Source organism: Typopeltis vanoorti, chromosome 14, assembly GCF_054136105.1.
Source record: "Typopeltis vanoorti isolate ZY-2024b chromosome 14, IOZ_Tvanoo_1.0, whole genome shotgun sequence".
Lineage (NCBI taxonomy): Eukaryota > Metazoa > Arthropoda > Arachnida > Uropygi > Thelyphonidae > Typopeltis > Typopeltis vanoorti.
The window spans coordinates 123,906,457-123,932,580 of NC_143562.1; the positions used below are offsets into that span (position 1 = coordinate 123,906,457).

A 26,124-nucleotide genomic window follows, 5' to 3' on the forward strand; every position below is an offset into this window, starting at 1 on the left:
TTGCTTACCAAATTGAAAATTAAAATTGAGAACTTTGTAAATAATTCTTTATTTAATAATAACTGTAATAAACTCTTTACATGCTGACATAACATATTGTTTTGAAAAATAAACATGGTTTTCATCACGTTAGTGAGATGAGTGGCTTTGTTTTACATTTCTAAACATCTCTTTAAAGGTGGCTTAATAGGCAATAGCTGAGTTCTCATATCCACTTCATCATTTAGTCTTTTGAGATATGATGTTTTGGTTGAAGCATATGAAGAAAATCCAGCCTAATCAAAGATAAGTAGTTGGAAAAGGGAGGATTATTCTAATAGCCTTTTGAAATAATTGCAGCTATTCTTTGATGCTGCATGAGGATGTGCTAGTTTCTGAAAATCCTGTTGCAATGTGGAGTCTGTGTGTCGAAACCACATCAGTGAGCTTTTCATAATCTGTTGCATTAAAATCTGTTAGTCTGTCTTGCACTTTGAATGGCCTTTTACCCATGTATGATATAGTAACAACATCTAGTGGTCATTTGGAAAATAGTGGTTCATGGAATCATGCAGATCTTCCAAATGTTGGCACATTTCATTATACAAAGAATGATTTTCGTTAATATCGCCACTGATCCCATCAGAATAGCCTTGAAGTATTGGGAAGTTATCAAGTTCCCGATTATGGTTACAAGTTTTCCAAAATTCTAATTTACGCTTGAAAGTTCAAATGTTATCATTGGTAACAAATTCAGTCGTGTTTTTTGAAGTGACAGATTCACTTAATTCAATTTCGAGAAAACCACAAAATATCCAAGCCTGAATAACCAAATCCTATCTGCCAGTCTCTCTCCTTCAAGTAAAAATTATGTTCCATGAAAAATGTAGCCAGTTTAGAATGCAATTCAAACAATTAAACAAGTACTTTTTCCTCGAGACATTCACCATACTTTGTTATGTACTTCAAGGATTTATGTGTATACTTCCCATTTTGTCACACAGAATATTAAAATAGTATGTACTTTTGGGTTCAGTCTTAATAAAATTAATGATTTACACTGCTTCATTAAGAACATTCTAAGTGAAATGCATTTTTTTTTTTTTTAAACTGTAACTGACAGTGGAGAATACAAAGATTACTAGTAAGCCTTGGTGCAACTTCCTTATTTCATGCAGTGGCACCAGCAGTTTTACTCATCATGGCTTTTGCACCATTGGTACAAAGGTCAACACAATTGTTCCAGGATAACAAAAAGTTGGTAAGATATTCATCATATAAATTATGGAAACAGCCACTTTGTTTGAAAACTTCAGTTGAATATAAACCAAAATAATCACTTGGCGTTTCGAATTTCACATTAAGATCATCATCATCTGGAGTATACACATATATACAAAGAAACCATCTTCACTACAATCTACATGGTATGCTAAAATTACATTGATTTAGTCAACCATTAAAACTATTGGCTTGACCTCTGGTGAAAAAAAAAAAACCTTACTACTTCAAAACTAGAGTTTGGTTATTATTATTATCTATTTGGTTACAAAAATAAATTAAACTAGAGAGGAACATGTTCACACACAAGTTTCTAATACAAGTATACACACACACACACACACACACACACATATATATATATATATATATATATATATATATATATTTAAATTTTTATTTATTTATTATCCCATGGTATTATTACACCAGATCATAGAGGTCAAGTTCATGTATTTTTTACAGCACCCTTTCTAGGTTGTTATAAAGTTCACATTTAGAAATATTCATACAAGTTAGGAAATGCAGTGATGCTTCAGATTTTGCAGATGTGGAAGACTTTTAATGCCATTGCTAAACTTGATTGGTGTTGTATGGCCAGTCCTTGAGGAGAGAGATCATGGTAGTGGCACAGTGGTTAAACTTGGAATTGATGGTAGCTCCTTGTTTTTCTGCTGAATACAGTGGTGAGTCATGTCCAAGAATCATTCTTTTTAAGTTTACTTTTTGAGTAGTTTTAAAAAGATCAAAATCTGTGGTATCACTTGATGTTGCAACCATTTTCACTGTTTCAACTGCAATTTCGTGGGATGGAATCCATTGAAAAATTATTTCAGGTTGTTTATAGTTTGTTTATGTATTTTGATATGTCTCTAAGTATTTCTTGATGACTAGTGTAGCAGTTTTTAATAGCTTGAAGGATAAGGAATCTGTGAAAAATATAAATTCCTTTGGATTTTGTTTATCCAAATGTTGCAGAATTAATGGCTATTAATTCTGCATGAGTTGCATCCTATACTGTTGGTTGTTTTAAGTTCTATATTTTGAGAGCCATAGATGAGTATATGCCACTCCCAGAATTGCCATTTGGATTTTTGGAGCCATTTGTGTAGATCTTTATTGAGTCAGATCCATATTTCATTATTTTTGAAAGAGCTAATGATCTCAAAATTTCAGGTTTTCTAGGCTTTTTTCTTGTGTTTCCCTATTTCAAAAATAATAACTATATTTTTCCTGTCTTGATTTGGAGGAAATTCAGGTAGTTGGCTATTTTATTTGACAATCTGAGGGAATTATATTTTGCATAATTTTATGCATTGTTGATTTTTTCTTTATTCTGTTTGTTGGTTGCCACTTTTTAAAAAATTCCCTTGTTCTATGATGTGCAAGGTTGGCTCTTTTTTCTACAAATTTAGTAAGATTTTCTTGCCACCTAATTTTTAAAGGAACAAGGTCGGATTCAAATTCTGCTATTTTCTCAGGAGTTGTATTTCCCACATGATTCTAGCTGCATTTTTCTGAATTTTTATAAGCTTTTCTAAACTTGTTTGTGATGTTTGCATCCAAATGGGCGAAGCATATTCCATTATGGGTCAGATAATAGAGGTGTATGTGACTTTTAAAGTTTTAGCATTGGCTCCCCACTCTCTACCAGAGATACTTTTCATGATATTTAGTCTTCTTTTTGCTCTGACTGCAATGTTGTTGATATGTTTATTGAAGCTTAGTGATGAATCCAGAGTAACTCCAAGGTATTTGGGGTTTTCATTAAATGTAATTAGTTCATTGTTTAACTTAACTTTGGTCTCTACTTTCTGAGGTGGTTATTAATGGTAAATACACAAATTTCTGATTTAGTAGGGTTAATTTTAATTTTTTGGTTAAAAAGATATGTAGATAAAAGTATGTAGATAAACTTTCAGTGACTTTGTTTAAGTGACCTACTGTTTCTAAGTTGTTGTGAACTGAGAATAGGACCAAATCATCAGCAAACATAGCTATCTTTATTTCTTTATTTGTATTTTTGTCTAAGTTGTTTAAGTAGATAGAAAAATGGTGTGGGCTCAAGATGCTGCCTTAAGGAAGTCACTGTCTTATTTTCACTTTCTTGGAAAAGGTATTATTTATTCTAACTCAAATTGTTCTCTTCATTAGAAAGTCATAAATCCGTTTTAGAACTTTACCTTCTATTCCAATATGACAAACTTTGGAAAAGAGTTTCTGCCTCCACACCTTGTCAAAGGCATTAGCTGTAGTGGTGGATTTGTTAGGTTTGATCTGGAAGTTATCTTGAATTGACTGGGTTAAGTAGAAAAGTTGATCAGTTGTTGAGTGATTTCTTCTAAAGGCAGCCTGAAAATGTGGTAGTATACTATTTTTGTTTAAATAGTAATTCAAATGTTGGAATATCATTTTTTCATGAATATCATCAATTTGCATGAAATTGGTCTGTAACTTCCTGGTTGGTCTTGAGGTTTGTTAGACTTCAAAATTGGTACGATTGTGGCTGTTTTCCAGTCTTTTGGAGCTTTTCCTTGTTTTAGGCTATTGTTGTATAGGCGAAGTAGTCAATTTAGGGCTAGGGGAGGAAGATACTTGGTCATAATTCCTTGTATGTTATTAGGTCCACATGATTTATTTATATTTAGCCTTTCCAAGGAATCTCTCAATTCAGAGAATGTAAATGGATCTCAGAATAATTTGTTTTTATATTTTGGAGAATTTGCAGTGTTTTTTCTGCTGACGAGCCTGTTTTAATATTTGATGGTCTTTGCTAGTATACATCTCTATTTGCTTATATTTTGAAAATGAAAGGCCATGGTATTTGCAATCTCCCTGTTTCCAATTGGGATATTTAAGGGTCAAAGCTATATAACAGAGAAGAGCCCTCCACATAGCCTTTAAAAGAATGTGGAGAACCAACCAAGGCTTCTGACCTAATGTCCAATCCTCATCTTCTCATGGTACTCCCTGTTAGGTATCTACCTGGATACTGAATGAATGAGGATGGGCTGGCAATTTGGGATTTAGCCAACCAAATTGTATTCTTATTAGCTTAAACTAAAATATAAAATGATAGTACAACATGACAGAATTTCACACTGGATGGGGCATCGCCTGGTTAAACAAGGCCCCCTTTGTTGTTGCCAGGGAACCAGGGTGAATAGTGAAAGGTCAACTACTGGAACAAATCCTGAAACACACCCCAATTTGACATCACCAGAGTTCAAGATCGGTATATCAACATAAGAAGCCTAAATGGCAAAGAAATGGAGCTAGCTGAGGAATTGGATAAGTACCAGATTGACATAATAGGGGTGTCTGAAACAAAAAAAGACAAACTCTGGTGAAATTTTTCTCAGCAATAAATATAAAATATTATATTCAGGTAATCACAATCAGGGAAAAGAAGGTGTAGCTATAGGATTGAACACAAAATACAAGGCTAATCTTGAATGGCAAGCAGTATCAAATAGTGATGTTGACAAATATAAGAATGGGGAACTCGACAATGAAACTTATTTGTACCTATGGTCCCACAGAAGGTTCTACTGAGGTAGAAGTGGAGGAATTTTTTGAGGCTTTTAGAAAAAGCAACTGACACAATGAAAAAGGAAAAGTTAGTCCTTGTTGAGGATCTAAATAGCAGAGTAGGAAATGATTGTTAGATATACAAAAATATTTTGGAAAATATGGAGAAAAGAGCAAAGCTAATAATAATGACAAATACCTGTTGGATTTCTGCTCAGGACATGGACTGGTTATTACTAACACCATGTTCAAACATAAAAACGTGCACAAATTCACATGGAGAGAAGAGGCAAGGAACAAGAAAAGTCTCATTGACTATGTTATTGTTGATAGTGATATTTTCTCCCTGGTGCAGGACACCAGAGTGTACAGAGGATTTGAAATTGGAAGTGATCACTATTTAGTCTTTAGCAGGATAAAATTGAATTTCATATTGAAAAGAATAACATGTAAGAAATTTTTTGAAGAGAATAACAGTTGAGCAGCTCTCAGATGTGAACTGTTGACTAAAATACACAAAGATTATTGAAGAAAAAATGAAAGAGTTTGAGAAGAGGAACCAAACCTTGGAGATTCAGTGGCAAGCCTTGAAGAAAACCCTGATTGATTCAGCCAGAGAGATATGTGGTGAGGTTGTCTGCAAGGATAAAAAAATTCCTCCCTTTCTCAACTGACAACAAGAGACCAAGACGACTGGAGGAGGCTAGCAAAGAGTACCATCTATCAGCCATGAATGACCCAGTGGTTCATTTAGGACTATGGGAGAAGAAGATCTGGAAAAGGCATGTGACACGATGCCAAGAGTAAAGCTATTCAAAATACTTCAGTTATATTGTTTCAGTGGAGCATTATATCACACAGTACTTAGTCTTTATTTGAGTTGTAAGTCAGCAGTTAGAATTGAAGGAATTGCAGGGAGATGGTCTAATGTTGAATCTGGTGTCACACAAGGATGTACATTATCCCCTTTGTTATTTATTATGTATCAACATCATTAAATTCCTGATATGTGCCCTCATTGGGTGTACAGGATATTAAGAACTTCTTATCTAAACAAATCTTCAAAGTCTGAGTTAGAACCACTCTCTCCCAACCGTATATTTTAATTTTGCAAGAAAATAAGTACAAAAATTAAACTCCAACTCATCATCATCATCAATGTCCTGATATGTACCCTCAAGTGGTGTACAGGATATTAAGAACTTCTTATGTAACCAAATCTTCCAAGCCTGAGTGGGAACCACTCTCCTGACTGTATAACCAACATTAGAAGTCCCACAAGGCTCATATTTAAGTGGCATGCTTTCTGCAATCAAGGCTCAGTGACTTTACCATCTTTTTACGTCATTTATGTCACTGTCATTTATGTAATATCAGGATCATAGAAATACAGCTACAGCAAGCAGTTGACAAATCACTAATCCCAGTTGTGCTGAAGCCAAATTCTTGGGATTAATATATGACAACAGACTCAGTTTCTTCTTTCATATACATCAGTTACAAGACAAGTGTCATAAAGCAGCGAACATTCTACACACTTTATCTTCCCCCTGCTATGCTGCTGTTAAATGTGTTTTTGCTTCATTTACATGGGACATTGGTAAGATTAAAACTTGACTATTGGTCCCAAGTCCTATACCAGTGTGTGTGTGTGTGTGTGTGTGTCAAGGCAAATGAACTCTTTTGTTGCTCTGAAGCCAACAGCTGTCTCTGTTATATGCAAGTAAAAGAAAACCTGCCCCTCGTATCAAACTATCCCTCAGCTATGATGAGATATTTACAACACTTGATAGACTGCTGTAAAACCCTTTGGTTTGTAGATAAAAATCCTCCTACAAGTTGTAGAAATAGCAGTCGACAACATAGCTTAGACGTCACTTCTGCCATGGCAATCATACATGCCAGCATGTAGCTTTTGTTTGAACAGGCTACAGGCTATCAAAATTGTCCACCCCCTCCTGTTGTCTACCAGTAGATCTTCAAAGCTCATAGAACTCAATACTCTGGTTTTGGTCTCATCTGCACAGATAGCTCAAAATCAGAAGACCCAGTGGGATATTCTGCCATCTTTCCAGATGTTATATGTGCACAAATCCCACTAGAGTGTAACAACTTTAGAGCAGAGCTGTATGCTATTGAGCTTGCACTAAAATACATCAGATTTTATTGCTACCTGAGGTGCATAGTATTTTCAGACTTGCAGAGTTCTCTTCAGTTATGGAAGCTACACTTTGATGTATGTTTCTTTTGGATTCCAAGTGATGTTGGTATCAAAGGAAACGAGGCTACACATACTACAACTAGGTCAAACCTCCACTATCTGCCTATACCATACACAGATTACCAGGCAAAAAGTCCTATACCAGTGGCAGCTATCTTGGAATAGAGAAACTAATAATGAGCTCTATCAAATCAAGCTTTAAATTAAATTATGGCAATCCAACCTGCACAGGATTTGAACAGAGGAAGTTGTTCTTGCTCAGCTCCTCATAGGTCATAGTCATCTTATGTATTCCTTCTTACTGAGGAGTGAAGACATATGTGACTGTGTGGTAGTTTTGTGATGCCAGACTATCCATTACTCATTTTAATCAAGTGCCCTTGCTTCACCAATGAGCGCAGTCATATTTTTAGCCACTTTTATAATCTGCCTGAGCCTTATACATTCAGGCAGATTTTATCAAACCCATCAACCATCACCCTGGTTTTTAAATTTTTACAGAGTATTAATCTTTATCATTTCATATAACTTATTAATTTAACTTATTGTAAATGTGCTTTAAAAACATGTTTTTATATTTATGTTTTATGAATATTTTTTATAGTTTTTTTACAACTGTTTTATACTAATTTTTTATTTGTTGGAAGTTTAATGTCGAACCACCTCAAATATATGGAGCTCTAAAATTCACAAACCTAATACCCCTGTTCATCTAATATTAGTCAGCATAGACAGCTTCACCTACAGTGTGGTGCGACATTTATCCAAATCACTTTTCTCTCTTACAGGAAACTAAATTTATTATACACATTTTTTATGTTCTATTTCTATGCTGATTTTATGATGCTCTACTTATTTATATCTGGTATATATTTAAAAACATTTCATTTATGAATATTGTTATTATTTCGATTTTTAGATATAGTTTTCAGAACAGACATTATATGCCGTTTGTTACATGAATTCTAGTGCAGCATGATTATAGATGTCCTTGTGAAATTTAAACCCTAAAACAAGCAATCAATCAATCTGATACATCTTAGAATTGATATGGACATGTTCTGAATTGGTGTTTAAAAAAAATAAATAAATAAATAAAATGAATGCTATCAAATTCTGAAATAATATAACGTTGATAAGAAATAATTAATAATTTGTGAAATGCATTTCATAAAGCCACACATTCTAAGAGGTGTATATGTGTTTTATAAAGATATAGTGTTTTTATGAATGCTTGCATTAAAAGAACATAAATGTAATGAACTTGGTTTTAAATGGTCAATTTTGCATTTTCTTTCTTTAGCCTTCAGAAATTGTTAAAATGGATGATGAGAAGCCGTCCATTAGTGTGGTTACATCACCTTCTTGTGACAACTCTCTCATACCCAAAAAAAGTGATCCTGTTATAAAGTTCAGTGAATGTAACAGTGTAGAGCTTCTTGTTGGTTCAGATGTAGTTGTAGGTTTTACTGTCATTGCTAACCCAGAAGTTTTAATGTGTTGCTTATGTAATAATGAAAGTAAGTTCTGTGATTATAATTAATACCCAGTGGTTTCCTAAACACTGATTTAATTGAAGTTTTGAATTAATGAAATAATAGTTTCTATTCACTTATAAGTTAATCTGTCATTTAAGTAGATTATCCTAATCTTTAATATGATATTGCCATTGATGCCATCTATTCATGCCCCTAATCTTTCTCAGGACTCTCATATCTGCAGTCTCTAGTCATTGGTCAAGTGTTTTACTTCTAACCCACTCTCAGATCCGTAAGTTAAAATAGGTTTGAATATTATCTTTGTATACAGCTAATTTAGTGTTTTGACTAATTTCTCTCTCATTCCATACATTATTCAGTTGACTTCCCACCATACCAGCTTTGCTGATTCTGTTGTCTATTTCCATATTTAATTTACCATCTTCACTAAAAATCGTGCGTAAGTAGCTGAAATGTTTTACTTGTTCTATAGGTTCTCCATTCACAATGCAGCTGATATTTTCAGTGCTTCTGCCTATTTTCATTGCCTTTGTCTTGTTATTGCTGACTTTCATACCATATATATTACAACAGTTATTCAATTTTGTCAGGGAATCTTGTAGACTTGTAGCGGATTTATTTAGAAGTATAACATCGTTCACATAAAGCAAAGAGCTGAAATTAACATCTCCAATTTTGATATCATGTTTAATACCACTTTCCTTCATAATGTGATCCATATAGATAATGAATAACAGATGGGATAATGTACATCCTTGTCTGACACTAGATTTAACTTTAAACCACATTCCTGTTCTTCTTTCAATTCTAACTGCTGACTTATAGCTCAAATAAAGACTAAGTATTATTGCTTGATATAATGTCCCATTTGCACAATATAACTGTAGCCTTTTGAACAGCTTTTCTCTTGGCACATTGTCACATGCCTCTTCCAGATCTACAAAACTTAAATACAGATCTTTATTATATATTGCCGTGATTTCTCAACTATTCATCGTAAAGTTAAAACCTGATCCTGACAACCTGTATTTAATATGAATCCAGCTTGTTTTTCACCAACTTTCCCCCTCCACAATCCTTCTCAATCGTTTCTCAAGTATACTTGCATAAATCTTACCAGGAACATTTAGTAGAAAATTCCTCTGTTATTCTCACATTCAGTTTTATTTCCCTTTTTATATATGGATTCTATGAGAGTGCTATTCCAGTCATCTGGAATTCATTCTTCTGTTCAGACCTTCTGAATTTTGCAGTGCAGCCACTGTAAAACTTTTCTACCTCCATACTTGAGCATTTCTTGTCGAATATCATCTGATCCAACTGCCTTTCCACATTTCAGACTTTTGATCACTTTTTCTACTTCAAGTATGGATATGTATTCCTGATTGCATGCCTGTTGAGTGTTGTTTACCACTGTGCTGTCACTACTTGTTTAATTTTGCAATTTTTTGAAGTAATTACTCCATACGTCAAGGATATCATTTCTCCTTTATCATCTCTAATTCTTTTTAGGATGCTCTTTCCTCCATTTCTGAGCTTTTTAACAGCCTCCAGAACATTTTGCTACCATCCTGTTATTTATTTTCTATGTTCTTATCAAAGTCTTCCCATGACTTTTGGTTAGCTAGTTTTACACAGGTTTAGCTTTTTTTTTGTTTGTCTCCGTATTCTCTAAGAGCACAAGCTGACTTACTCAGCTTGTGCTATATGCTTTCTTCTTTTCCTTCATTGCCTCTTTAACTTAAACTCCAACTTCTCCTAATAATCTATATATGCTTCTCTGTTCCCAATAAGTTCCTTAATTTGCTTACTCATGGAAGCTACCAATTTAGAACACACATTTCTTATTTCTCCATCTTGAAACTACTTTTATAATGGACTGTATTAAGTTATCCTTTGTATTACAGTTTAATTTTCCAAGTCTCTTCTTCACTATGACCTACAAATTTTCTTTTGGTTAATGTCAGATTTACCTGGCCACTGAAGCAATTGGATATTGCGATTTTTGAGGAACTCTTTCACTTTTTTTGAAGATAGCATTGAGCAATATCCTGTTTTAAGATGAGTTGTTTGTCTTTCTGGATCTGTAGGACCATTCTTTGCCCCAATACTTTTATGTGTTGGTCACTTTTCATCATACCTTCATCAGGCACAAATGATCCTTGACTGTCATGTGTAAAATAACCCCAGCACATCATTTTAGCTGAGTGTTTAGGAGCTTGTTGAAGGTTGGGAGGAGCAGTCCTCTCATCCTCTGATTTACAAACATATTTTACTTGCTCTAATCTGAGAATATGATCTTTTTCCACTTCTAAACAGTCCATCTTTGTACACTTTTGCCTACAAGAGTCTCTTTTTCTTCATAGCCTTCATCAACAGTAGTTTCTTTTTTCATCTGCGGTCAATCTTCACTGCTTCCAGCAGTCTTCGATGGATTGTCATGTCAGAAACATTAATCCCAATAGCTGCCAAGATTGTCTCCATCTGACAATCTTGGATTTATTTTGCTTTTCCTAACTAGTAAATGATCCTGAGAAAGTGTAGTGTTCTTTTTTGGCCCACATTTTCCTTTTCTGTCAGGAGAAAAGGTATCTGTCTCCTTAAACCTCTTTAAAATCACATTAGCAGTACTCATACCAGCACCACACTCATTGGCAGGTTTGTCTTTGAGTCATGGATGTGTGCTGAGAAAGAGTACATGTTTTTGAATTTCTTTTTGGAGATGTATCCATTTTATATCTACACAAAATTAATAGAACACCACAAATGTCAACTTATTTATACTAGTAAGAACACCCATCACTATTAATAAACATTGTAGAAACAGTTGAAACATGCAGCACTCAACCAGAATAGTGAACTAAAACACTGAAACCATAACCAAAATTATTGTAAAACAAAAACCAAACCAAAAACAATTGGGATTAATTTGTTTGCTACTGTATGCTTTGACCAAATATTCAGTACTTAGGTCAAATTGCAGAATGAAGAAAGTTAAAAAAAAAAAAAAAAAAAAAAAAAAAAAAAAAAAAAAAAAACCACTTGTAATAACATTTTACCTAATGAAAATTAATGAATGAATAAATAAATGAATTTCATAAGTGAACAGTAGTCAGTGCTTAAGAGGAATAATCAAAGAACAGCCTAAATATATTCATTTCAGCTTTCATTTTATATAAGCAGATATTTCCTTTGCTACTTAAGAAATTTTCCTTAAGAAACTTGGAAAGTTTAACTAGTGCAAGCTATGGCAACTCTGATGCTGAGATTAGGTCGTCGCTAGGTGTCGCACGGATTAGATCGTCGGCTTGTCGAGAGCTCCTGAAAAGATCAGTATTATTTTGTGTTAACATTAGATATTTTACCAGAATTTTAAGTAGTATTGTTTGCTTTTTGTTTCTTGGTGTGTCTGTGCAATTTTTGCGTGTTTTCTGTTATTTTAACTATTATTTTTAAGAAAAGATAGCGTACACATGGCACCGATAAAGAAAAAAATGGCGGCCAGGTCGCCATGCTTGCTTAAGAGTTTTGATGTAAAAGAATTTATGCAATGTGCTGTCTGTGAGATGTATGCCTTGCGAAGAGCGGTAGGAGTCTGGTTAGAAAGTGATAGTGGAGTTAATATGTGTAGAAAGTGTAAAGAGAATGAGGACTTCAAGCGTGTTTCGTGTATCGAGACTGATATCGTTAACGGTAGTCAGAATGCAGAAAATGGCGGTGTACTAGAGAATTGCGTGGTAGTGCCAGATATGTGTGAGAGCGTCGCTGAAAGTGTAAATGAAGGTAGAAACACCGAAGGAATGGATGATTTGATCGATAATGAAAATGGTGAGATAAATGCGAGTAGCGAAATTGCCCGTTTAAATGGCGCGATACACAGAGCCAAACGACAACTGGAGCGTATGCAAAAATGTGTGTTGAACGTACCGACAAATAACCGGCGGAAGTCTGTGACGGCAAATAATAGAATGTACGTAAACGTCAATAAAATGAAGGAGCGAGTGCTGTATGGGGATTCGCTATTAAGAGGCGTAATAATTGAGAGTTTAACGAAGTCGTACCAGCCGGGTGCGAACATAAAGGACGTCAGCGAATCTATTCGACTGCAAAAACAGAGGGTGAAAGAGATGATAATAGTGGCAGGAACGAATGATTTGAAAGAGGACAAAATGGAAATGATAGAGGATGTGAGGGAGTTATTTGAGGTAGCAAAAGAGAAGAGTGAGAGAGTTAGGATGGTGAGTATCTTACCGCGGTATGACAGCGAAGTGTTTAGAAGGAGGGCCATAATTGCTTAAGGAGGGCCATAATTGCCAATGACTTTATGCGTGGGTTATGCATGGAGAGTGGTGTGGAATTTGTGGATGTGTGGAATGAGTTTGATGGGCGAAAGGACTTATATAAGATGGATGGGTTACATTTGAATGGAGTTGGTGTACGGAGACTTGAAAGAGTGTTGATGAATGATGTGGAAGTGGATGTACAGACTCAGGGAAACTAGATTTATTAAGAGGGGGGGGGAGTAGATATGCAGACTTTATGGGGGGCAGTTAAGTGTATGAATGAGTATATTATGCCCGGGCGAGTACGACGGACAACAAATCAGAATGGGATAATTAGTATAAGGAATCAAAGTAGGGATGGGACAAATGGGCTTCTGCGATTCATGTACACTAATGCCAGGAGTATTAGGAACAAGAAGGAAGAGTTTTTGGCCATGGTTGGCACTTCCAGGCCACAGGTTGTCGGTATTAGTGAAACATGGCTGACAGAAGATGATAAAGCTAGTGGGATTGAATGCGATGGGTATAGCGTGTTCAGGAGTGACAGGGTGAATAAAAAGGGGGGAGGAGTGTTATTGATGATAGCTGATGAGCTTCAGCCAAGGAGTATAGAAGTTGAACTGCAGGATGGGGAAAAAAGCACATTTGAGGCTGTTTGGTGTGAGATACAATCTAGCAGAACAAAATATACAATTGGGTGCTGCTATAGACCGGGTGATGGAGTGGATGGTGGGAATAGTATGCATAAGCAAATAGAAGAAATGAATGGAAGGAGGGTAATTATTATGGGTGATTTCAATTATGGTAATATTGACTGGAAAGAGGAGAGGGCACATGGGAGGAAGGAATTGGATTTTATGCAGTTATTAAGGGACAACTATCTACGGCAACATGTATTGGAAAATACCAGGGGGCAGAGAGTGCTGGACCTAGTAATTGCAACTGAGAATGTGGCTGTAACGAACATGACCTTGTTGCCACCAATTGGAGAGAGTGACCATAAGGTCATGACTTGGGAGGTGGCTAAAGGAGTCGAATTTACAATTAAGACAGGGTATATGTGGAATTACCGGGCTGGTAAGTATGACAAGCTTAGGTGTGTGCTTGGCTCAATGCCATGGCATGTAAAACTGCAAGGGCTGGATGTTGATGGTGCATGGGAGGTGGTCAAGAACTGTTTGCAGGAGGCAATGGTTGACTGTATACCAAGAGTCCGAATAATAAATCAGGTAGGGGTTAAATGGATGAATAACACTATTAAGCTTGAGCTGCAAAAAAAGAAACAATTGTGGAGGGAATTTAAGGAGAAGGGTGACCATCAGGTGCATGAACAGTATAAAGCTCAGGCCAGGATGGTAACAAGGGTGGTAAGAAAAGCAAAAGCAGATTACGAAAGGAAATTGGCCATGCAGGCTAAAGAGAATCCCAAACAGTTTTTTCAATATGTTGCAAGTAAAAGGAAAAATGCTCATGGTAGAATGATCTTAAAAAATGCTGAGGGTAGGGAGGTAACTGAATCAGTCGATGTTGTGGAATTACTGAGCGAGCACTTTGCAAGAGTATATCATCCAGGTGGTGGCTTTGCGGAAATGGAGGAACCAACAGCTTATACTGGAATTGTGATGAATGAGGTAGAGGTAACTAGTCTATTACAGAACCTCAATGTCAATACATCTGTGGGATTGGATGGTATACCAGCTCGTGTCATACGTGAAGCGGCCAAAGAATTGTCAGTGCCCTTGACCATTATGTTTAATTTGAGCCTCAGGACTGGGTCAGTCCCAAGGGGGTGGAAAGAGGGGAAAATAGTTCCACTGCACAAAGGTGGTTCCAAGGCTGCTGTTGAAAATTACCGGCCAATCAGCATAACAGGAATCATTATCAAGGTCTTAGAGAAAATAGTCAAGAGGAAAATACAAGATTGGATAGAAGAAAATGGGATACTGTATCGGGGACAGCATGGTTTTGTGAAGGGTAGGTCATGCCTCAGTAACTTGCTCACGTATTATAACACAGTGACGGCTGAACTGGATAAGGGTAATGGGTTTACAGTGATTCTGCTGGACCTTGCTAAGGCCTTTGACAGGATACCACATGGAATTCTAATCAGTAAATTGCAGCATATGGGAATGGACATAGAGTTGGTGAGATGGATAGGAGGGTGGTTGACGGAGAGATATCAGAGAGTGGTTTACTCAGGAGTAGAGTCCACAAGACGGCCTGTGACTAGTGGTGTACCACAAGGATCTGTTCTTGGACCACTGCTGTTTAATTTGTTCATAAATGATATAGGAAAGGATCTGAGAGGAACAGTTCATTTGTTTGCGGATGATGCGAAGTTGGGTAGGGCAATAGTGAATGCAGATGACGTCAAAATTTTGCAGGATGATTTGGATAGATTGGAGGTCTGGGCTAAGGACAATGGATGCCAATTTAATGTGGCAAAATGTAAGGTTATGCATTTTGGGGTGAAAAGATGGGAGGCAGTTTACTGCATTGGTGGAACCGTGCTCCAGGAAATTGATGAGGCACGAGATTTAGGAGTGTTGGTGGATAAGGAATTGAAATTTAGGGGACACATTGCAAAAGTGGCCAAATCAGCTCATCAAATCACTTGGTTGCTGAAGAATACGTTGACAAGCAGAGACAAGCAGGTTATTGTTCCTCTGTATCGAGCCTTGATAAGACCTCATCTCGACTACTGTGCTCAGATTTGGTCACCTAGGTTTCTTCTTGATGGGGAGGAGGTGGAGAGGATCCAGAGGCGAGTGACCAAGATGATAGCAGGTCTGTGGAATGAACCGTATGAGAACAGGTTGAGGATTTGTGGGTTGCAAAAATTGGTTGATAGGCAGAGGAGGGGAGATATGATTGAGACATTCAAATTACTGAAGGGTTTCTATAAAATTAATTCAGAAGATATTTTTGAGAACAGGGCTGGTTGTGGGAGGACTAGGGGACATCCATGGAAACTGGGCAAAAGTGTGGTTAGTAAAGGTGTTAGAGCTGGGTTCTTTACTTTTAGAGTAGTGAATGAGTGGAATGCGCTCCCTGAGTCTGTGGTGGATGCTGTGACAGTGAATGAGTTTAAGGCGAGGTATGATAGATACTGTATGAATGTCGAATAGTTGTGATGAAAATGATTTGGGGCCTCCCTCGATGAGTCTAATGACTCCCTGGAGTTGCCCGTAATAATAATAATAATAATAATAATAATAATATCTCCTACTTTTGGTTTAGTTATCTTACCAAAATGAAGACTTCTCAGATCTTCTTTCATAAAAAGAGAAAATAAAATTTTGCTTCCCCTAAATATAACATCCATCAAATTCTTACGTATAGAGCTTGAGATGCTCCAGTTTGAAATAAATTAGATATTGAAAGGGAAGATATTATGCACCAATCCATATTTTATAGTCAAATGTAGACAAACATAAAAGTTTCAAACTCTCTCTCTCTCTGGTAAAGAGAGAGTTTGTAAGAATATAACCTTCTCATAAGCTTTCTAGTAAATTTTCAAATGAAAGAAAGAAATTTTTTCCATGTTTCTTACTTTTGTTCCCATATTTTGCTATAAAATGTAAGATGTATATGTAATATTTCCTATTATATTTTCTTATGTAAGCTAAACACAGTTGACCCTTGAACAATACGGGGGTTAGGGGCACTAATCCCTCCGCACAGTCGAAAATTCACATATAATTTTTGAATTTCCAAAAACTTAACTACTAATAGCCTACTGTTGACCAGAAATCGTAACAGCAATATAAACAGTCGATTAACACATATTTTGTATATTATATGTATTATATACTGTATTCTTACAATAAAGTAAGCTAGAGAAAAGAAAATGCTATTAAGAAAATCATAAGGAAGAGAAAATATATTGACAGTACTGTACTATATTTACCGATACTGTAAATTTATGTCACCTATTTACAAGATGAATCATCTGTTTGTAAGTACCTGCATCGATATTATCTTACATGTTACAAAACACTGTAGATGTTATATGCATTACTAACACGAGACATCAAAATTGAAAAGATAGTGAAACTTACTTCATGCATTAATAAAAGAGATGGGTTATGGGTAGAGTTTGTGTTGTTTAAATAGGGCAAGCTCAAGGCAACTCGGATTTTGGCTTGGGTTTTCAAAGCTCACTGGTAAATTTTTGAAACCACTTTCTTTCTACATTTAGCTATAAAATATAGATTGATCCATAATTTCCTGTGTTTCAATATAATAAAACTTATCACTTAATTTCACGGAGAACATTGTATTTAAAAAAAAATGCAGCTTAAAATTTAAAAAAGCATATTGTACTTATTTCTTCAAAATAACACAAATATTAACGGAACTTTTAAATTATAAAATGTTGAGAAAAATTATGGATTTCATAATCAAAATGAAATTTGTGATAAATCATGATATAGGAAAATTAATTTTTCAGCATTTTTTGGGGTTGCATATGTCAGGTTTCTTCATAAATATTTTCAAATTCTGGAAAAAACTTTCATTGAATACATTGGTAGCTAGCGGCAAAAGAAATTGTAATGTGGAATAAGTTTTACCCAGTTAGCCTTGTAAATCCTTCTCTTTGAATAGTCTTGCAAGATAAAGGGAGTCTTTTCGAAATTATGTCACATGTAACATGAATTTTTCTGCTTTGGCCAGCAGAATACTTAATCTTTCTTTTGATTTGGTTGAAATTGAATATCTGAAAAACATGTCGAACTGGCTGAAGCAAAACTGAATATTCGATACATTACTAACAATAAGTTTAAAATAACAAGGCACAACTTGCACTTATTGCAGAAACAAAATGGTGATACTGTTTGTTGCAAGTTTGCCTACTAGGAAAGCCATCTATTATGTTGACAGTAGCACTGGTAGTCACCATATCTGAACTGCATTATCTATGAATCCACAATTCATTTATGTAAATTACGAACTTAATTTATGTAATTTAAGTCAGCCAAGTAATTGCAAACAATAGTTTGTTAAAATGCATGAAGAATTAGAGCCTCTTCTATGTTCAAACTGTTTTCCCTCCCTCCGTTTCTTTTTCCTGTTGACATTTTAAGTGCTAATCACAGTACATTATGCAGTCCCATTTATGCATGGGTACTCCCTTTACAAAATAGAATAAAATTCTGAGAGCTGCAGATTATTAGATGTTGTTCTTGTCCTTTGAAGACTCTTAGATGTGCTCCTTGTACTGCTTTGGCTATGTCTGTGATTTTGTTTGTATAGAGCTGTTGTTCAGGATTAGGATCCATTTCTTGCAAGGCTGCTGTAATTGCTGGACAGGTAAAGATGTGAGTGGGTGTCAGTTCAGTATTGGGGCAGTTGTTGCAGTTTCTATATGTTCTTGTATCATCTGTATTGATCTTCATTCCTCTATAATGTCCTGTTCGTAGTCTTGCTATCGTGGTGGAGGTCCTTCTGTCAGCACTGATTTCAGGAATTTGATGTTGTATCACTGATTTCAGTGGAATTAGTTTAGCTTTTGCTAGTGCATTGGCATCAGCAAGAGTTATCACGAGTTTCTTGGTTGAGTTCTCTGGCCTCTTTTGCTAATTTATCAGCTGCTTCGTTGTGATCAATGCCTACATGAGCAGGAATCCATTGTAAAATGCAACTTTTACCTTAGTTTTCAACTAAACCAACTCTTAAATCAACTAAACACTTTAGTTTAGTTGATTTAAGAGTTTATGGATGTCTCGTGTGAGCTTGGTATTGCCATTTTTGATTGCCTCCATAACTGATCTTGAGTCACTGTAAATTATAATTCCTTCAGATTGTTGAGATGATGATAGATTTAAGTAGGCTTCTAGTGCTTTATTTATTGCGTAGAGTTTGCTGGTAAAATTGGAAGCGATTCTCCCAGATCCAACTTTTATTAAAAGTTTTTCACCTTTCTGGAGTAGAAGGAGAACACCAGCGCCTCCATTAATCATATTGGTGTCTGATGATCCATTGGTATAGCAAATAACCTGTTTGAAGGATGAAAGAAGGTTGATAGTATTTAGGCCTTTTTCTTTGAGCATTTCTTTTGGTTCTTTTTTTGTACAGAGTTTGGTAAGGTTTAGATTATGGAGGTATTTGAAGGTAAAGGATTGGAAAATCTTTTGGAAAAGGATTGGAGGTTCTTTGTTTATGTGGGCATTTAGCTGAGCAAGACCTATTTCTTTCCTGATAGTGTCATCATATTTAAAGTTGATGATCTGTGAAGTCTGCAATTTTGGTTCCAATGTTCATAAGTTTTTAGGGAGATATGATCACTTTGGTAGCTTCTGATATTATTTATGAATTTTATGGTGGCAAATTTTCGTCTGTCCTCCAGCAGGTCAAGCCCACATTCCTGTTGGGCTCTTATGTTGTTAGTGGATGAGACTGCACCAATGATAATCTTGGATGCTTTTGCTTGTATTTTGTCTAATTTTTTCTTTACCGATGAGGCCGAAGGTGACCAGATAGGTGCTGCATATTCCATTATTGGCCTTATTAGTGTAGTGTAAGTAGTTTTGAGGTTTTTTAGATTTGTGCCCCAATTTGTTCCACAAAGCTTTTTCAGTATATTTAATTTTTTTTAGAGCTCTGTTGGAAGTGTTAGAGGTGTGTTGTGCAAAACGTAATTCCTGATCAAGCGTAATACCAAGGTATTTTGGATTTGTGACTTTTTCAATTAGCTTGTTGTTGATCATGACTTTGGGATTGTAGGAATGTCTATTTTTCCTGTCTGTACTAAAGGTACTTAGGTTTGTTTTGTCTGGGTTAATTTTGAGTTTAAGTTCATCTGACCATTTTTCTAATCCTCTCATGGATTTGTTTAGAATCTCCTCTGATTCTTTGATTTTAGCACTAGTGTGCCAGATGGCTATATCATCTGCATAGCAAGTTACTTGTGTGTCTTCTGTAAGGTAGGGAGGAATATTATTGACATATAGAAGGAATAGTAAGGGACTGAGTACTGAGCCCTGGGGAACACCACCCCCCCCACCCCCCCCCCCCCCCACCCCCCCCCCCCCCCACCCCCCCCCCCCCCCACCCCCCCCCCCCCCCACCCCCCCCCCCCCCCACCCCCCCCCCCCCCCACCCCCCCCCCCCCCCACCCCCCCCCCCCCCCACCCCCCCCCCCCCCCACCCCCCCCCCCCCCCACCCCCCCCCCCCCCCACCCCCCCCCCCCCCCACCCCCCCCCCCCCCCACCCCCCCCCCCCCCCACCCCCCCCCCCCCCCACCCCCCCCCCCCCCCACCCCCCCCCCCCCCCACCCCCCCCCCCCCCCACCCCCCCCCCCCCCCACCCCCCCCCCCCCCCACCCCCCCCCCCCCCCACCCCCCCCCCCCCCCACCCCCCCCCCCCCCCACCCCCCCCCCCCCCCACCCCCCCCCCCCCCCACCCCCCCCCCCCCCCACCCCCCCCCCCCCCCACCCCCCCCCCCCCCCACCCCCCCCCCCCCCCACCCCCCCCCCCCCCCACCCCCCCCCCCCCACAATGTGTCAACTTACTAACCTAATCAACCTGACCAATTATTATTTTTATTATTTTTTTTTAATGAAAACAGTGATAACATAATAGATAGTTACATGCGCTGTTAGATATCATGTATGGTCAGTGTATTGGTGTGTAAAGTCTATAAGTGATTATTTGTATAGCAGATTTTGTATGTTACACAAATGAATAAGGAATTTTCAGTGTCATAAAGTGTGAGGTCCTTGTTTCTGTTAGGTGAGACCCTTTAAACATCCTACTGAAAAGATTGTCTTCAAATTATAGTATGGAAGTGGGTGGCCAATCTATATCATGTGGTTCAGAGAGGGTGTATGCAGTGAGACCACTGTTTTCTCTCCTTTAGTCCTCTTGGTCAGTGTGCTCTTTCTTATCTATTAAAAATTATCTGGCCAATGTAAAGTTTGTTTCATGAACATGGATCCTATATACCCCAGGTATTTTACCAATGGAGTGCTGTCTGTAGATAAATGTAATATGTTTTTCTAAGGTGTCAACTGGTCTAAGGGCTGTTTGAATGTTAACTTATTAAAAGATGCGCTATCTGTTTGATGTTCTACCCACACAGTAGTGTAAAAAAAAAAAAAAAATGGTGCCCTTATAGTTCATTTCTGAAGATGTACAAGTTGGTTATTTTTGAGAATAACAATTTGTTATTTGTTTAATAACAATCTTGATTTTGAAGGAATCATCCCCCCCCCCCACATCATTTTTAATCCTTAGAGCACGGTCTTTTAAGGTTTGATTATACCTAACTTTCAATGAGACGGAGAAATGAACTGGTATGGCATCATTCTGTTTGAGTTGGTTTTCTATAGACATTTAACTCTGTTCCCCTGCCTTTTTTTTTTTTTTTTTTTTTTAAATGAGGGCATCCAAAAACTATAATTTTTGCCCTTCTCACTCTTGAGCATTAACTTAATCTTGGGTTGGTGATTATTCAAGGTAACTAGTGCAAGACTTCATTTTCAAATTTTACTATAAGTTGATGATGGAAGATGTTGGTGGGGAACTCATCATCAAACCATATTTCTAGAAGTGTAAAAGTGAACCGATTTCTTGACTACAAGCATTTGTAAATAATGATATAACATCCAGACTGACTAAGATATATGAAGTAGATCCTACTTGGTCTTCACATACTAAAACTAGTGATCTACTCTCCTACATTATTGGTTTTCAGAGGATCTCATAAAACAAGTCAAGATATGCAATCACCCCGAGACTTGGGGGGGGGGGGTGATTGCATATCCTCTTCTCTCTAATATTTTTGCAAACTCCATATAACTCACATGAGTCACTTTCATTATTTTTAAAGAACTCGGCTCATTTTGCAAAGATGCTTGCAAATATCCAAGTCACTCCTTTAGTTTTAGCCAGTCTCAATGTTTTATTATTATTTAATAACATTTAATCAAGGAAATTAGTTCAGATTCTTGGCATGTTTCCTCTTGACATTACACATCTCTTTCACCACTGTCTTCTGTTTTACTTGGAAGGAAATTTTCATTTCTAGAAATATGGTTTGCAGTGGGGTTCTCCTGCTCTTGCTTCCCATTGCAAGTATTTATGGAAAAATTTGTAAATGAAGTTTGGCACTAGGTCCCCTGAAAATGTGTCGTGGAAAGGTGTTCTAGCCCTACATGTTTTAATGGTCTGGAAACACACTCCTAAAGATGCAGAAAAATTTGTATGTTTACTGAATAATCGCCCAAACGTTAAACTTATGCTGACATAAACATTAGGGAGATTAAGAAGGATGACAAATTACCTTTTTTAATGTCCTTTAAAAAATGTTAAATGGTTAGTCTTCTACAGAAAACCAACTGACATGGGACAATATGCATCAACTCAACTCATTTCACCATCCTCAGCAAACATTAGGTATCATCACAACTTTTAAAAAAACACCCTTTTAAAGATTAAGAGCAGTGAACCAACAAAGAAAGAAGAACTTACTCTGGTTGAATCTTCCTTCAAAATGACTTTTCATGAGGTTATTAAATAAATTGTTATTCTCTGATAAAACAGCCATTTCCAGAAATGAACTACAAAGGCACCATTTCTAGAGCTGATTATGTGTGAACAGCCTTCAGACCAGTCTATATATTGCAAAACTCCCTATGATTCGGAATTCCTAAAGACAGCATTCCATTTATAAAAAATCAAACCATATTTCATTGGATTTCGTGTTCCATAGCAACCTTATATTGGTCATACAGGAATAAGTTTTGAAATCTGTAAGGAAGAGCATGCAGGCAATCTGGATCATAAAAGGAAAGAAAACAGTGGTCTCATTGCAGTTATGTTCTCTGAACATATGGACTGCCTGTTTGCTTCATTCCATACTTGGAAGACAACCTTTTCAGTAGGCTCTTTAAGGAGTCATCTGAGGTGATCTGTTCATATGGTAAATTGAACAGAACCAGGGCGTTATAATTCCTGACATTGCAAACATATATGAGATCTCTGTTATGGCACTGTACCTCTACAGACTTTATTTAACAATATAAAGATTGCACACGATGTATGTAATGATACGACTAGCTATTATGTTATTGATTACCTTCATCCTAAAAAAAGTGTTTGTTAAAGTGCATATATCATATTGGATGTTCACTAGCTCTTTTCCTGATATTACTGTCATCTAATTAACATAAAAAAAGTCAAGATTTTTTAATAAATTTATGTCAATACGATTTGCTGGTTCTGACTTACTGTAGATGTTATGTCATTTTAGGTGGATCTCTGGTTGCCTATAGTAGGCCAAGCAACAGGAACAGAGAGCTTTATACACTCTAGGATTTATTAATAACATTTGTCATTAGAAGAATAACCTAACCTAACCTAAACTAGTCTGGGTAGTGGCCCTTCCCATAATGCATAACATTATACATATCCACAAGGAGATGTGTTTTGCATTATGGGAGATACTGAGATAGGAGTGATGTTAGCTTGCTCCACCTTTGCAGCGAGTTGCCCGGTGTTGTACTACCTTATCCCAGTCCTGAAGATACTTTCAGGCACAAACTTTGTTTGCTCACACTTGGATAAAGGATTAAACTAAATTTATTATAGTCTAACCAAGTGAAAAATAACCTTTCAACATCTTTCTCTAAATCCAGAGTAATTTAATAAAAAGGTGGCACACCATTTGGCAACTCCTATAGGTAGAGATGACCTTGCTAATGCTTCTGCCTGGTATCTCCACTTGAGCCTGGCTCCCACTGAAGAGACCTCAATAAAGGTCGAAATTAGTCTGAGTAGTTGCCCTTCCCTTAATGCATAACATTACATAACATTATAAATATTTGCAAGGAGATGTGTTTTGCATTATGGGAGATACTGAGATAGGAGTGATGTTAGCTTGCTTCACCTTTCCAACGAGTTGCCCGGTGTTGTACTACCTTACCTAAGTCATGAAGATACTTTCAGGTGCAAACTTTGTTTGCTCACACTTGGATAAAAGATTAAACTAAATTTATTATAGTCTAACCAAATGAAAAATAAACTTTCAACGTCTTTTAGTTTAGGTTGATAAAACTGTAGATTATTGTATACAGAGAGAGAGAGAGAATCAATTTTTTGTTCTTCAGTTATCCTATCCTTAAAATGGGTTAAATTTTTAAAAGATAAATAAAATAAAATAAAAAAAAAATAAAAAATAAAATAAAATAAAAAAATAAAAAATAAAATAAAAAAAAAGATTATTGTATACAGAGAGAGAGAGAGAGAGAATCAATTTTTTGTTCTTCAGTTATCCTATCCTTAAAATGGGGTGCTTAAGGGTCAAAGCTGTATAACTGAGAGGAGACCTCCACATAGCCTTTAAAGGAATGCGGAGAACCGACCAGGGCTTCTGACCTAATGTCCAATCCTCACCTTCTCGTGGTGCACCCTGTTGGGTATCTACTTTGATACTGAACGAACGAGGATGGGCTGGCAATTTGGGATTTAGCCGACCAAATTGTATTCTTATTGGTTAAACCAAAATAAAAAATGATGGTACAACATGACAAAATTTCATGCCGGCTGGGGAGTCGCCCGGTTAAACAAGGCCCCCGTTGTTTTCGCCAGGGAACCAGGGCGAACAGCGAAAAGTCAGCTACTGGAACAAATCTGAAAACAAACCCCAACTCAACATCACCAGAGTTAAAGATCGATACTATCAACGTAAGAAGCCTGAATGGCAAAGAAATGGAGCTAGCTGAGGAATTAGATAAGTACCAGATCGACATAATAGGGGTGACTGAAACAAAAAAGACCAAAACTGGTGAGATCTTTCTGAGCAATAAATACAAAATGTTATATTCAGGCAATAACAATCAAGGAAAAGAAGGAGTAGCCATAGTATTCAACACAAAATACGAGGCTAATCTTCTTGAATGGCAGCCAGTCTCAAGTAGAGTAATGTGGGCAAATATGAGAATGGGGAACTGGACAATGAGACTTATTTGTGCCTATGGTCCCACAGAAGGTTCTACTAAGGTAGAAGTGGAGGAATTTTTTGAGGCTTTAGAAAAAGCAACTGACACAATGAAAAAGGAAAAGTTGGTCCTTGTTGGGGATCTAAATAGTAGAGTAGGAAATGATTGTGAGACATACAAAAATATTTTGGGAAAATTTGGAGAAAAGAGCAAAGCTAATAATAATGGCAAATATCTGTTGGATTTCTGCTCAGAACATGGACTGGTTATTACTAACACCATGTTCCAACATAAAAATGTGCACAAATTCATATGGAGAGAAGAGGCTAGGAATAAGAAAAGTCTCATTGACTATGTTATTGTTGATAGTGATGTTTTCTCCCTGGTGCAGGACACCAGAGTGTACAGAGGATTTGAAATTGGAAGTGATCACTATTTAGTCTTGAGCAGGATAAAATTGAATTTCATATTGAAAAGAATAACATGTAAGAAAGTTTTAAAGCGAATAAAAGTTGAGCAGCTCTCAGATGTAAACTGTAGACTAAAATACAGAAATATTATTGATAATATTTCTGTATTTTATTTTATTTTTAATTTTATTATTAATAAATATTGATAATGCTAAGTTTCTGAGCTATGTGATGAGCTGAGTTGAAATGGAGGTAACGTCCAGTATTTGTAGGTTTTCTGTATACAGATAGGTTGATACTATTCAACTCGGCTCATCACATAGCTCAGAAACTTAGCATTATCCATAGTCTCAAGAAAAGAGCTATACAGTATACGACAGACAAGGATGACCTACTAACGGAATTAACCACAATATCCAGAGAACGTTCTTTAAATGGTTATCCTAAAAGACTCTATAACAAGATTCTATTTACTGATATACCACATCGACAACGTGATGACATCCAATACATCAGTACAATTACAATTCCTTTTGTCAACAACCTTTCCAAAAAATTAGCTAACCTTTTAAAACCATACAAGATCAGAGTGGCATTCAAACCAATCAATACTATTCCGAAATTTTTAAGATCACCGAAAGATCCTCACCCATTCTACAAATACTCTGGAGTATATAATATTCCTTGCTCATGTGGTATTAGTTACGTAGATCAGACATCTAGAAGCTTCGAAACGAGAAAGAAAGAACACATAGGATATGTCAGAAATAACAGACAAGACATTTCAGGCCTTTCGTGCCACTTTGCCTCTACTAACCATCACATTGAGTGGGATAAGAGCCTTATGCCATACATAGAAGATAACTACCCTTCAAGAACCTTTAAAGAAGCAGCTACAGTCGTCCGTAAAACTGAAAACCTAAACAAGAATCAAGGTCTAATATTTTACCAGAAATTTGGAAAACTTTTATCAGATC

The 26,124-nt window shown here is 36.6% G+C and overlaps 1 protein-coding gene across 1 annotated transcript in view; it reads left to right on the plus strand.

Annotated features, from left to right (window-relative positions):
* The window catches only part of LOC150099879 (uncharacterized), a 434,429-nt gene that overhangs the window by 343,790 nt on the left and 64,515 nt on the right, over positions 1 to 26,124 (plus strand). The window contains exon 20 of the mRNA XM_090403509.1: positions 8,316 to 8,532. Within this exon, the coding sequence (XP_090259635.1) occupies positions 8,316 to 8,532 (217 nt within the window). The remainder of the gene's footprint in view (positions 1 to 8,315; positions 8,533 to 26,124) is intronic.